Raw genomic sequence first — 15,428 nt, forward strand, 5'->3', positions numbered from 1 at the left:
ACTTTTAACGTTGATAGTTAGAAACAATTTTATTTATAAGGTCTAAAATGGTACAATTTTACTTTAATGGGTTGACAATAAAGAGCAAATTTACTCTGACATTGGAAAGTTATGTCAATTTGAGAAATCAATATAAAACACAGATATTTTGTTCCTTATTATGTACGAGTTGATTTAATATTAAAATTTGAGATTGATATTTTTTAGATTCGACGAAGCATCTGGGTTTTTTTCAAACTCATAAAATACAGTATAACTTTTTAAGTTTTTATTTTAAATCTTTTCACATATGGTTGTGATTTGTTACTAAAGACTCATAAAATGCCACACACGTGAAGTGTAAATGACACTATTTATGATTGAGAAGATAATTTGATTAATTATTTTTCAAACGATCCAAATTACCATTGTTAAGAGTAAATTTACTATTTACTGTCAATTCTAGGGGTAAAATTGCACATTTTTTGATGTTAAGGGTAAAATTGCTTCTCATCGTTAACGTTAGAGGTATTTTTGCACCTTATCCCCTTGTTAAACAACATATAAATATAAATTTTACATATGAAATTTAAAATGTATTATTTGGTTATATACTTTAAAAATAAAAATGTAAAACATTCAAGTCAGGATGGCCGAGTGGTCTAAGGCGCCAGACTCAAGTTCTTCTGACATTATTATTTTTCCCTCAAAATTAATTTTTTTTTAAGTGTAAATTTGGTTTTAATGTACGAAATTATCTAAATTTAATTCTTAACATTTCAAACAAGATTAATTTTAGAAATGGTATTGGGATAATGACAAAATTTGATCTTAATATTTTCGGTGAGTCCATATTTGGCTCTAACGTACAAAATTATAAACATTTAACTCTGAAGATCAATTTTAGAAATGATATTGAGATAATGCCAAATTTTATCCTAACGTTTTCAGTGAAATGCAAATTTAGCCCTAACATATGAAATTATAACTCTAAAGTTTCAAAACAAGATTAATTTTAGCAATACCTTATTGAAAATTTAAAATGTTGATGTGACTGTTATTTAAGCGAAAAGCCCAGCCCCCTAACCTAATGTGGCACCGGGTTTGGACCGCAGGGAACCGTAGCGTCACATCAGAGCTTCTCATTTCATATATCAGGGGTTTGATCCTTAAAACAGGCAAAATTCAGGAACTTAATTATACTTTTTACAATAAAAAAAACTTAAAGTTCAATTTAGTCCCTAAATTTAACAAATAGATTCAACTTAGTCCAAATCATAATTTCAGTATCAACTCAACATTGACAATATTTGACAAATTATTCTAAATACAATCAATTTCAATATCTACAAATTTGGCAAATGTGGGCCAATTTATCAAATATTAATAACTTTGTAACTGAGTTGATACCCAAACTTCTTTTGGTTAAAATAAGGGTAAATTACACAATAGTCATGATTGAGAAATTATTTATAAGCGTCACGTATTCCTAAATAAATTTATTTAAATGTCAAATCTGTTTGGTTTTTTTTTTAAACTGTTTTTTTCCTTATAGGTGAATAACTGGAAATTTAATAAAAACAAAAATAAAGTTATGATATTATGATATTTTAATACGATGATAAAATACATAAAAAGATTTTGATAATTATAAATAAAAATTAAAATCTGATTTTTAATGTAATTTCATCGTGTCGACCAACTCTAATGCCAATTTGACTCTTAATTAAGAAAAAACTCACTCATATCATATTGACATGTGTGCCTTTTAACTAATTTAACAAATAATAAAGGGTCAAATTCACCCTTAAAATTGGCATGAAGGGTCAATTTATCAATTTATCAATTCGATTCTTAAACTTGGCATAAATAGTTAAATTGACCAATGATCAAATCAGTCCTAAAAATATAATATTATTTTCATACCTGAACTTTATCATGTTTACATTTTGATATTTGAAATCTATTATTATGCTTAAAAACTATTATATTCTACCTAGTTACATAATGCTTTGCTGTTAATGCTTAATTTATGCGTCAGTGTAGAATATCAACGCATTAAGTGATTTAGTGAGGGTTTTTTTGCCTCTGTTTTTTTGAAGAGTTTCTATCATAATTAATTGTTCGTGACCCATACTCCTATTTCGAGAGATTTTTAGAGATTTCTTTTATTAGTACGATTTTGGCTTTTATTATTTATTTTTTTTGAATCAATTTTGGCTTTTATTTTTTCTCACATTTTATCACTTAATATAATTTTTCATTAAAAAAATTAAAATTAATTCAATTAATTCTTATTCAAAATTTGATATATTCTTTTTATAAATAAAATTATCTTAAATTTATTTTTGTCATATGTTATTACTTAATATTATTATTTCATTAGTCAACAATTTGAAATTTTTTATTTAAAAGAAATAAAAGAATAAATTCAGTACAATATTCATAGTTTCAAAAAAGGGTTACCGTCAGTACATAATATCAATGCACTAATAGTATCGATGCACTAACACTTAAAGTAATGTGATGATGCCAAAAAATCCGACGATTATGCAAAATATAATTTTTTTAAGTATAAAAATATATTTCAAATATTGAAATGTAAAAATAGTAAAATTCGAGTATCAGATATACATTATACTTTCAGGACTGATTTAATCATAAATTAGTTTAACCTTTCATGCCAACTTTAAGGACCGAACTAATACCAAAAATTAATTTAGACTAAATTAACTGTTTATGCTAATTTTGAGTATCAATTTGACTCTATTCATTTAACAAATGAATATCAATTTATTAAGTCTTTACCTATTCATATCTATTGATTGTTATTACCATTAACTATTTACTGATATTTTTCTTTCCGAAATAATTATTATAAGTTGTTTTTTTAATTCTAACCAAACACTTTTATTCTACTGTTAAAAAATTACGAAAATGAAAACCAATCGAGCACCGCACCATAAAAAATAAAGTTTGTGATTTATCGAATAAAGCGTATTACAATTTCGACATGCAAGATCTCAACGGGCCAAAAGGAATAATCTTTTTCTCCCCATTTTGCCCCTTTGTATAATTACAGACATCAAACATATTCTGGACTACTATGTCTCTGTCAATACCATTTCCACTTCTGCTGCTGCAACTATTCACAACTCTGAATCAACATTGCCTAAATCTTTAATGATGTCGCCGGAATCCGCAATGCGATATGATCCTCTGATTGATCGTGTTAATGATCGATAAGTTCAATTCGGAAGTTATTTCATTAAATCCAGGAACACAAAGCCATTCCAGAGGCTATGCAAGAGCATTGACGGCATCAGATTTCTCGACCTGGCGAAAATAACGCCCATGACGACCCCGAGGAATATAAGCGGTAGCATTCTCTGTACATTGAAATGAGCTAATGCGAAGGCAATTGAACTCACTAGGATTGCGCACCAGACGGGCATGTACCGAGTTAAGGAAGGGAGGAGGAAGCCTCGGAAGACTATTTCTTCCCATATAGGAGCACAAACTGAAACTACTATTGCGTACAATGCCATTGCTACTGGATCCCGTGCTGCTATTGACTGCTCGACGCTTGAGATTGTGACGGGTGCGGAGGGCAGAATGGGGAGTAGGCTGAGGTTGAATTGTGAAAGGCGGTTGACTAAGGGAAACATGAAGCATCCGAGAGCAACATCAAACATCCAGTTACCTTTTAGGCTAAACTTAAACCAATCTGATGTGAGGGGACGGAACCGAGATAAGCAGCGGTGGAGAATTGCGATCCCGGCAATGCCTTCTGTTACATCGGTCACGAGGCTGAATAAAGCTTGTCCTCTAAATGTTAGGGAGTCCTTGTTGAAACCTGCCATGTGGGCTGCAAATGGAATCACCCAGGATCCTATGAACCAGAACGAGACAACCCAGAGAATCATCACCTGTATTACAGCGAGATATTAGCTCGTTCCGGAGCTTGATTATAAGCATTAAACAATCGTTTTTATTCAAATTATCATGCATTCTACATTTAACTAATTTATATACAGGAGGAAATCAATGAGATTAGAATTGTATCAGTGATAGAGGTGGAAAATTCAGGTTTCGTGTCAAAATTGTGTTATCTCATATATATGTTCCATATAGTCACATATGATATAAATGCAAGAAAAATGAATTCCGTGTCAATCGTGTCATGTAAGTCGGGTTGTCTCTGTAAATCGTGTTTTCATGTCAGAAATTGCCACCTCTCGCTATTCACACAATATCCCCACCAGTTGCTATTAGGACTGTCAGTTTCTGACACGACAACACAATTTATCATTTATAGCAACTCGCTTGACACAGCCCGTTTGACACGATTTTTATCTTTGTTGCATTCATATCATATATACTCATGTGGACTATACATATCACATAACACAACACGATTATGACACGACAACTTGTTTTGACACTCCTACTATTCACTACTCCCGCAAACCTTCTAAACATTAACACAACATGATTATGACACGACAACCTGTTTTGACACTCCTACTATTCACTGTTCTCGCAAATATTCCTAGATAAACCTTCATAAAATAACGAAGAGGTGAAAGCTTGCCTGCATTATGGTCTCTGCTGTCCAGGGTACAGTCCACTGGCTCCCAATTGCCTTGAGAACTACATCTGCAGCCTGAAACATAGAACTTAAACTTAAAGTCCAAATTACTAACCACATAGCTTTTTATAGCAAAAATTAGTATCCTGCAAACACTATTGCCTGAAAACCAAATTGAAGAACTAGACGTAAGAAAACGTTAACGAATATGAGCGTTTTGGGAAAGCTTCAGGGAAATGTCAACTTGCCAAGGGAAATTCTTTACAACAGATCATACAAGACAATTTTTGCACACAATTAGCAGAAGTGAATTATTGATCCTTCAAATCTTCTAATCGTCTTAGAACAAAAAAACCGGAAATGCCTATACCATGTTCAAAACATGATGTATCATGAGTCTTCAGGGACCACCATCATCAGGTACACATGTACTCACATCCAATGCGAAAACATGCTGTCTTCCATGGTAACATAACATGTCAAGGCTTTAAAGTCATTCCATAAGAAACGAACATTACTTTGTGCGGGAAATTCTTTTCAACAGATCATACAGGACAATTTTTACATACAATTAGCAGAAGTGAATTATTGATCCTTCAAATCTTCACAGAACCAAAAACCAGAAATTCCTATATACCCCGTGAAACGATGTATTACATTTGGCAGGATATTATTTATGAGCCTTCAGGAACCACCATCATCAGGTACATATGTACTTGTGTCCAATGTGAAAACATGCGTCTTCCATGGTAGATACATGTCAAGGCTTTAAAGTCATTCATTCCACAACAAATGAACATTACTTTACAACAAGCTCATCTCACAACCGGATTAAGGCATCCAACAAGGAAGAAAGAGAACTAAAATTCACCGAAGCTATGACCTTAAACCTATAATCAAAAAGAAGTTCACTATCTTCATCTTAACTATACTGACTCACTCAGCTGCCCAAATTTAGTTTTCCGTTACCAAGCACAAGCACCAGAAACAATTATTGAGTAACTATACACAACTTCCAGGCCTGCAAACAAAGATAACTGCAAAAACAAAAAAGAATAACAATACCTCTCGAACACTTGATATCCAATCCCTTTTAACATCAGTGGAACTATCAACTTCAGGCTTGTTCACCAGTTGTTCTGGTAAACAGTGTTCAACACCATCAGACTTCGGATCCACTGGAGCAAAATCCTCATGCCTAAAACATGAAATCTTCCATTTCTGCAACAACCACAACAACAAAAATATCTTAATTGAGCTCAAACAATTAATCCAACGAACAAAAACAAGGTATCTCTAGCGATGCAAAATAATAATAATATGTAGAACTCAGTGGCGAATACAAGATTGGTCGGCTGGGGGGAATTTTACACGTGCCTGCCTAAATATCTTTTTTTTTTTGCTAAATCAAACTCGTATATATACATGTTATCATAGTGGTCCAGACCCAAACTTTACTTCCCACGGTATAACTTCTCAAAATTAAGCTAGATTTGAATTGAAAAAATAAAATTGAGTCGTTTTGAACCAACTTGGGGCAATTTATCGCCTAGAAGTTGGATTTTGCAATTAACTACAAACTCAATGAGTTAATTAACCATCCCAACCCCTATTTTGTCGGAAACAGTGTGCTGAAACTATCCATAACAGGGGTAGTTACAACGCCCGAGAGCCAAAACCATCCATGCTAGGGTGGTTCCAGCGGCCAGGGACTTGGCCCCCTCCAGGGCACAATATATAGTAAGCAAAACAATGTAAGTTCACGAAATTCCTAACTTGGGGCCTCCATTTCAAAGCCATAAAAAACGGCCTAACCACCGATTGAACAAAATAACAGAAAAAACAAACTACAACATGAAGAGAAGCAACACTTACATTTTTCGACAATCTAGAATGATATTCAGAGATCCGAGGGTTCCGAGCCAAAAGAGGGGAAAATCCAGGTCGGTTAATAACCCTAAGTCTGGAAACAGACGGAAGAAGAATGGGACTCTGAGAGCACGAAGAGCTCAACATCGGGATTGATTAATCATTTACATCACAAAGAAGTGGAGGAGGAATCAGGATTTTCAGAGGTTCATCAATAATTTCGATTCAAATTGGAAAAACCCTAATTGAGAGAGAATAAGGCCGTGTTTGGGTAATAATCGGAAGGAAGAAGAGAGAGAAATGGGATTTGGGGGAATTGAAATGTGGTTGTTATTTCAATTTTTATTCAGACCGTCGGATGTTTGGTAACGTGGATTTCATGCCCTGGGAATTTGGAAACTTTGGTCTGTGTCAGCTACCATTTTTTTCATTTCATTAAATAATCGAAATGTAGGTAGCTCTAATTTGAATATTAGATAATTTATTGGGTACAAAAAATACCCCTGACGTTTTGGATGAAAATCAATTTTACCTTTAACGTCTAAAATGATGTAATTTTACCTTTAATTTTGGAAACCAATAGCAATTTAACTTCTGACGTTAATAAATTTGGTCAATTTTACCTTTATTATAAAACACAAATATTTTTTTCCTTATTTTGTACCGATTGCATAACAATTCGTTCTTCATTTTTTTTATAATTTAATTAGAATTGGAGATTAATATTTATAAATTCGGTGAATTTTTTGAAATTTTTTTTATCTAATTCGTACAAAAAATCAGTATATTTTTTTTTATCTTTTTTCACATTCCAACATATGTTGTGATTTGTTACTAATAAAATGATGCACATGTGAAGTGTAGATAACAAGATTCATGTCCGAGAATACAGTTTGATTATTTATTTCTGAAATTGATCCAATTTATCAACGTTAGGGTAAAATTGCTCTTACCTTCCAATGTTATGGGTAAAATTGCATCATTTTAGACGTTAGGGGTAAAATTGCTCCTGACTCAAAACGTTATGGGTATTTTTGCACCTTAATCCCAATTTATTAGTCCCGAAATTTTACGCGTAATCCTTCTATTTTAAAAGGAATAAGGCGTAAAAATACCCCTAATGTTTATAGCCAAGAGCAGTTTTACCTCTAACGTCTAAAATGATGCAATTTTATCCTTAACATTGGCAGCCAAAAGCAATTTTACCCCTAACGTTGATAAATTAGGTCAATTTCACACATTATTATAAAACACATATATTTTGTTCCTTATTCTGCACCAATTGCATATCTATTGTGTCTAAAAAATAAGATTTCACATTTTTTTTTGTGATTTAATGATAGAATTGGAGATTAAATTTTTTAAAATTTGATGAAATATTTGAATTTTTTGCCAACTCGTACAAAATACAATATATTTTTTATTTTTTATTTTATTTTTTTCACGTCTAATCATATGCTTGTGATTTATTACTAATTAGTGATAAAATGTCACACATATGAAGTATAGATGAGAAGATTCATGACCGAGAAGACAATTCAATGAATTATTTCTAAAATTGATCCAATTTATCAACGTTAATGGTAAAATTACTCTTAGCTGCCAACGTTAGGGGTAAAATTATACCATTTTAGACGTTAAGGGTAAAATTGTTCCTGATCTAAAACATTAGAGGTATTTTTGCACCTTAACCCTTTTTAAATATATATTGGTCATGTTTGTCAAATAACTGTTAGCTGATTACTTTTTTAGTTAGCTGATTTGACTAACTGATTGTATAAACTTATTTGGTAAAACTTAGCTGATTACTAATAACTGTTTGTGTAAAATGACAAATAAGGACATAATAAAGCTTTTACATGGGGTTAAATGGTAGTAATTAGGGGTAAAGATGTCCTTCAAAAGAGATGAAGTAATAAACTAATTGACAAAGCTCTTAGAGCATCTCCAAGAGACTCTTAGTGAGCTCTCTAAAAATAATATAAATAATTGACTCTTAGTGATTTAAGAGTGGCTAAGATATATCATCTCAAACAATGCTCCTTATATTCACTCCTTATTTATTATTTTATTATTAAGATTATTCTTTATTGTTACATTACCAATAGTGTGAAAAGAGAGACACATTAATAATAAATTATTAATAAAAAAATGAAGTTATGAGGCACTAAGAGGTGGAGAGATGCTCTCTATTAATAGAGAGGATGGAGAGGCTCTTAGTGATTTGAGGAGCCACTAAGAGGCTGTTGGAGATGAATTTTCATTCTCCCTCCTCAAATTTTAACTTAAGAGCCAATTTAAGAGGCTGTTGGAGATGCTCTTAAATCTAACTTTTTCAAAATTAGTTTTTGGATCCTCTTTCAAATCCCTATTCACCAAACACAACTATTAGAGGTTTGACGAGTCAAAACCTCTAAGGTGGCTCAAAACTCCAATTTTAATCCAAAAAGCTTTTTACCAAACATGACCATTATAAACTTTCTATCTTTTATCAATATTAACTATTTGGTCATTTTATCTATTTCATTTTAGATTTTTAACCAAACATATCTTAGCTTTTAAGTCAAAACAACCATAGTCAGGGCAGGTTCTGACATTTTTAGATAAGATGTCCTTAATAAAAAAAATATATATATTTAAAAGCTTAAAATAAAATTTTGAGTCCATTTTAAACATGAATTTATAATAAAAAATATTATATATATGATAATAATAAAAAAAAAATTTGACTCTTTTAGTCCAAGATCCTAGACGGTTGCACTCATGGTTATGTCAAGGCTCGGCAATAATGTGATATAAAATAATGATATTACCCTGGTATTTTATGTTTTCTTGTCTATGCCGAATAAAGCTATTAAAAATCTAAAATAAATAGACAGAAGTATCAAAAGTTTAAAAGTAACAGATGATAGAGACTTTATAATGTATTTTTTTTTAATATGAAACTAAACAGTATGTTGTTAAATAAAAATGAGGGGACTAATAAATTATTTACCTTATTTATTATAAAATTTTGAAATACTTTTATATTATTTATATAAAATAAATAGAAATAATTATTCTATAAAATAAAAGAAGTTCTTATTTACAAATATAAATTATTATATAATATCTAATGTACAGATATAGAAATATCCTATAATTACTAGTATGTATCATTAACTAGCTCTAACTAAAATAAAATAATCAAAATCAAAATATTGTCACGTTTCAATTATTAATTTGGTGTAGAACAGAATTTTAGTGAGATTAAAGGGTTCACACAGAAATAAATAAATAAAATAATCTCTGGTACCATATAATTTTTAAAGATAAATTAAAAAAAAACATGTTTCGTGTGCTTATAAAATCCAATTTAAAAATTTAAACGTAAAATACTTGACATAAATTATAAAAGATATTATTTTTTTATAACTTAAAAAAACAAAAAACAATATTATATTTTTTTTGAACAGAAGGAGGGGCCTAACCCCGACACAAAAGAAAAAAAACTAAAAACTAAGACCGTCCATGGAGCTCGGCTCCCGAGCTCTCCTCCGAATGCCAGTGCCAACCTTGTCTGAATTGAGAATGTCCCTAAGGCCTACAGGGGATCATCACACTCGTGATGCCCAAAGCTCAAAGATCCTGCGAAATTTGCCAAAAAATCCGCTGCTCTATTTCCTTCCCGAAGGATATGAACAACTTTGACATCCCAATCCATACTAGTTTTCCTCCGACAATCTTCAATAATCCACGCGTACTGATAGGGGCGTTTCGTCCCTATCTTTTAGCGTGATTTACGGATTAATTTTAAGAGAAATAAATAAGTTTAATTGCAAAAATAAAGTGTTTTTAATAAAATAACGAAATAAAAATAAATTCCGTACTTTCGGTTAATTTTCCTTATTTTTGATTAATTTAGAAAATAAAACGCCAAGCTAACTCGGCTCTCGAGAATTGTATTTCAGGTACGAGCAAGGAGCAAAAATCCTTTGACATACGCGGGGCGTATCACCCCTCACGCGGGGCGTGGAACACTTGGTCAGAAATAATTGTTCAATCCACAGGCACCACGTGGGATCTAGTCACCAATACGCGGGGCGTATCAACAACCACGCGAGGCATGGAACATGTGTCAGAAATGATAAGCCTAATCCTGAAAGTCAGACTGCATGGTCTCCCTGAGTCAACTACCCTACGCGGGACGTACCACCTTACACGCGGGGCGTGTAAGGAAGTTCTCAATCCAAAAAGCTCAGAGACTCATTTATGCGGGGCGTGCTTCAGCTACGCGAGGCGTAAAAGACCCAATTCAAGCAATAAAATCTCAGAAACTCAACCACGCGAGGCGCACCCAAGTCTACGCGGGGCGTGGTTGAGACAACAAGATCTGGATTTGGTCCACATGCAGGAGATTTCTGACGGAATGGGTAACTACGCGAGGCGTACTCCACCATACGCGAGGCGTGTCATGAGAAATCTGCAGAAAATCATGTTCCTCCATGCTTGTATTTTGTGAAACTACAATTCTACCCCTAGCTTGATGTGTATAAATAGGGGCTGACTCTTAGACTTTAGAGACACCATGGATATACAATTTTAATATAGTTAAAGCTCTTGTTATTTTTGTTTGAGATTGTATTTATAGAGCAAAACTCTTCCACCTTGAGAGCTTGTTCGTTGATTCTGGCGTTCCATCAAAGTTTCGCTCCATCTCCGCTCACCAAGCTCGAAAGCTCCACCTCCAAGTCCTAAGAGACGGCCTTGAGTCCGGTTAGCTAGTTCCGAGGGTGGATTCTTCCCTTTTTACTTGCTAACTAGCTTGCACTCTTCCTATGTACTAGGCTTGGTTGTATTCCGTATTTACGTTTTCCATATTTATAATATATGATTTACAATTTTCGTTTCTATATACGTGTTGATGTTTATTGCTTGTTTTGATACTCGTAATTGATTATTGTGTAGGAGAACACGATTTCCGACGCCATTCGGGGCTATCTTTAGGGATTCATATAGGTGTTGCCTTACCGGAAGTGACGATCCGGAAACCGTAGGAATTGACAAACCACGGAACTTACGGGCCCTAATTTCTGGTCCCAAGCATTAGACACGCCTTGACTAGGAACCACGTAGTCTAAGTACTTCACGGGTCGGTCACACTACACGTAGTCGTCATTGCAAGAGTAAATCATTAACCGTTCATATATTGGAAGTCATTGTTTATCATATTTATAACTTATCGCCTTCCACATCATTTCGTAGAGTTTTGCTATATAAATTTGTCTCACCCGTAGTTAGGAGTAGTTTGTAGTTGTTCCCCGAATCAACTCAAGGTATTCACCGCTTAGATAGCATATAAAATCGAGTCATTTAATACTTGTAGTTATAAATCCCGTGGATTCGATACCCGGTCTTAACCGGATTATTACTTGATACGACGGGGTACACTTGCCCCTAAGTAGTGGCGTCTAGTAGAGATAGAGCATTTAGAAAGATCACATCCATAGTGGCGTCTAGCCGTTTACGCCATCACGTACCTGTGAAACCTTTGATTTTCCTCCTTCATCAACTTCACCACTGCCATTGAGTCTGTCTCAAAAATTACTTTCCTCCATCCCATCCTCCAAGCCAGCTCGAGCCTGTAATAGAGACCCCAGATTTCCGCAAGCAACGCCGTGCAGATTCCCAAATTACACGCAAAACCTGTTATCCAGTTTCCCGAGCTGTCCCGGGCCAGACCTCCACAAGCCGCCCAACCCGGATCACCTCTACAAGCCCCGTCGCAATTGAGCTTAACCCAACCTGGCTCCGATGGCGGCCACCTAACAATCCGATCTGAACCCACCATCTGCCCCGTATCAACAATTTCCTGATGCATATTTAGCCCCGCCTTCTCCTCAATTAGGCATATCACTTTGTTCAGTTTTTTCGCAATGTCTCGCATGGTGCCTGCAAAGGTAAGTTCATTCCTCCAATTCCAGATATTCCAACAAACAATTGCAAATACTGCTTACCAAGCAATTCCTCCCCATCTCTGCTTAATTTGCAGATTGCGCCTAAACTAGCATTCAAGAGTACCTGCAAAAAAGCCGAGCTGCCAATTAATTGGCACAAAAAATTGCCAAACTCTCTTGGCTTCAACACAATCACGGAGGAGATGTAGTAAATCCTCCCGATCTCCACAGGTTAGACAATTATCATCCATGCTCAAGTGTCGATTTAAGCAGTTGGCATTTGTCAACACAGCTCCGTGTCCCACAGTCCATAAAAAATAGCGAATCCGCTCCGGCACATCGATGCTCCATAGAACCTTCCAATCCGCGCTATTCCAGGCATATTGAGGCATGCCCGCTTGGTCATTCTGTAGATCGTAATCTATTTTTATCGAAAATATACCGGATTCCGTTAACTTCCACGTCCAGCTGTCCCCCGCCTCCTCATCTCGAGTCAGAGATACTGCTGCTAATTGGTGCAGCACTTCGTTCGGTACCACGGGTCTAATCCGCTCCCAATCCCAACCCCAATTATCCGACCAATACTCCTCCACTCTCTTCCTACGATCTTCCTCACTAATCGTACTAAGGGCTGTCTCACTCAGACATGTATTCCCTAGCCAGTGGTCCTCCCAAAACTTTGTGTCCCCCCCATTTCGAACCAGTTTCTTCATCCCCCGTTTTAGTACCGTCGCACCTTGAATGATGCTACGCCAAACTCCGCTCTGCGGATTTTTCTTCCTGAATAAATCGGTTCCATTTCTATCTCCCCCATAGATTCCTTTAAGCATTTGTACCCAATAACAATTAGGTTCCGTCATCATCCTCCAGCTCAGTTTAGCCACATTCGCTAGGTTAGCTTTGCGCGACTGTCTCACCCCCAATCCCTCGCAATCTCGCGGCCTACTCACAGAGTCCCATTTAACAAGATGAACTTTTTGCTCTCCTTCCGAGCTTCCCCAAATGAAGTTCCTATTAATTCTGTCTAAATTCTTACAGACACTAACCGGGAGAACCGCAGTTTGCATGGTGAAGTTGGGTAGGGCCGATAGTACAAACTTAACCAAAGTGGTTCTGCCCGCCATTGACAAGCACTTCTCCTTCCACCCTGCCAACCGACTCATCACTCTTTCAATCACCGGTTCGTAGGACCGCCTACTAACTCGTTCATGATTCAATTGAACTCCAAGGTATCTCCCCAGGTTTGAAGTACTCTTTATCCCAAGCACCTGCGTGATCTCCTCCTGAGCTTCACTGCTTACATGTGAAGAGAAGAAGACGCAAGACTTCTCAAGACTCACTTTCTGCCCCGAGCCGTCGCAAAACTGACCCAGAACCTGCTTAATTATGTTTGCTTGATCCACTGATGCCTCTGCCAGTAAAACAATGTCATCCGCAAAGAAACAGTGCGAGACTCGGGGTCCATTTTTGGATAAAATGACAGGTCTCCAATCACCTGATCCCACCGCATCCATTATTAAATGACTGAGCCTCTCAAGACATAGGACAAACAGATAAGGGGACAGGGGATCCCCCTGTCTTAGGCCCCGAGTTGGTCTAAAGTCCTCCCATTTCTCCCCATTCCAAAGAATATGCATAAACGGGGAGGAAACACAATTCATAATTACTGTCACCAGGTTGTCCGGTAGTCCCAAGTTCACCAGAGTGTCTTTTAGAAAATTCCAATTCATGCGATCATATGCCTTCTCAAGATCAAGCTTCAAGAGCATCTGTTTTTCTTCTTATTAGCCTGCTGAAAGGAGAAGACCGTTTCCTGAATAAGCATTATATTATCGGTAATCTGCCTCCCTGGTACAAAGCTACTTTGCATCGGCCCCACTACATGTGCAAGAATGGGCTTCAGTTTATTCATAATGCACTTTGTGATAAGTTTATACCTAACATTATAGAGACTAATGGGTCTGAATTGGGCTAGATTTTCCGGCTCTTTTATCTTCGGGATCAGAGAAATAAAAGTGGTATTCATTCCCTCCTCTAGGGTCCCAGAGTTCAGCCCCTTTAATACACTAGTGCTTGTGCAAGGCCCTACCACATTCCAGAATTTTTGGAAGAAACCGGCTTGAAACCCATCCGGCCTGGGGGCTTTCCAAGGCGCCATGCTTTGGAGGGAAATTCTGACATCCTCCATTTGAAAAGGTCTGATCAAAACCTCATAATCAGCTCGGTGAATTTTAGGGAATCCATGCTCTGATGTGATAGGGATACGAACCGGGAGGTCCTCGTAATACAACTCGTTAAAATAGTTACCTGCCATGACTCGTAGCCGCCCTTCATCCCAAATCCAAGATCCATCAGTATCTCGTAGGCCGATTTTCCAGTTGCGCCTGTTCCTGATCACAGTGGACAAATGGAAGAATTTTGTATTCCTATCTCCATCTTTCAACCACTGCACCCTAGACCTCTGTGCCCAGAACAACTCTTCCTGCCTCAAGGCAGTATCAAGATCCTTCCGAACTTTAATTTCAAGCCTCAATAGCCCATTCGTGCACCTCGTTGCCAGGTGTCTTTGAATTCCTTCCAATCTGGCATATGCGCGTTTTTTACGTCTAACAATACTCCCAAACTCCTCACGATTCCAAGTTTTCAGCCGGTTAGACAAATCGCTGAGGGCTTTTCCTACCTGAACTGTCCCATTCCAATTCTGAAGAATAATCTCACGGAGGGAAGCATCCTCAAGCCATGCTGTCATGAATCGGAACGGGGCCTCCTGTTTCGTTACTTCACAAAAGAAATCCACTAAAATCGGTGTATGATCCGAATGGCTTCTTTGCAAGTGTCTTACAACCGCGGAAGGAAACCAGAGCCTCCAGTCTGCAGAGCAGAGGCCTCTGTCAAGCCTGCATGCTACCCTCATTCTCGGTGAGGAGCCTCTATACCAAGTAAATTTAGGCCCCACAAAACCCAAATCCACTAGGTTCAGAGCATTAATCTAAGAAGCAAATTGACCACATTTGTTCAGGGTTCTAACCGATCCACCTAGCTTCTCGTTACTC

The 15,428-nt window shown here is 36.1% G+C and overlaps 1 protein-coding gene across 1 annotated transcript; it reads right to left on the minus strand.

Moving 5' to 3' along the window:
• Nucleotides 1-2,942: 2,942 nt before the first annotated feature.
• LOC136211109 (uncharacterized) lies at nucleotides 2,943-6,853 on the minus strand. Its single transcript, XM_066002648.1, has 4 exons — nucleotides 6,446-6,853; nucleotides 5,636-5,791; nucleotides 4,574-4,645; nucleotides 2,943-3,908 (listed from the first exon to the last, which is right to left on the minus strand). The coding sequence occupies exons 1-4, from the start codon at nucleotides 6,584-6,586 to the stop codon at nucleotides 3,240-3,242; spliced, it is 1,038 nt and encodes a 345-aa protein (XP_065858720.1). The 5' UTR covers nucleotides 6,587-6,853; the 3' UTR covers nucleotides 2,943-3,239.
• Nucleotides 6,854-15,428: the final 8,575 nt, after the last annotated feature.

This window comes from Euphorbia lathyris, chromosome 1, assembly GCF_963576675.1.
Source record: "Euphorbia lathyris chromosome 1, ddEupLath1.1, whole genome shotgun sequence".
Classification (NCBI taxonomy): domain Eukaryota; kingdom Viridiplantae; phylum Streptophyta; class Magnoliopsida; order Malpighiales; family Euphorbiaceae; genus Euphorbia; species Euphorbia lathyris.

Coding starts and splice junctions, on each gene's coding strand:
- LOC136211109 (XM_066002648.1), bottom strand. CDS start 6,586: ATGTTGAGCTCTTCGTGCTCTCAGAGTCCCATTCTTCTTCCGTCTGTT. Junction 5,792..6,445: donor ATTCTAGATTGTCGAAAAAT/GTAAGTGTTGCT, acceptor TGGTTGTTGCAG/AAATGGAAGATTTCATGTTT. Junction 3,909..4,573: donor CAGCAGAGACCATAATGCAG/GCAAGCTTTCAC, acceptor GCTGTAATACAG/GTGATGATTCTCTGGGTTGT.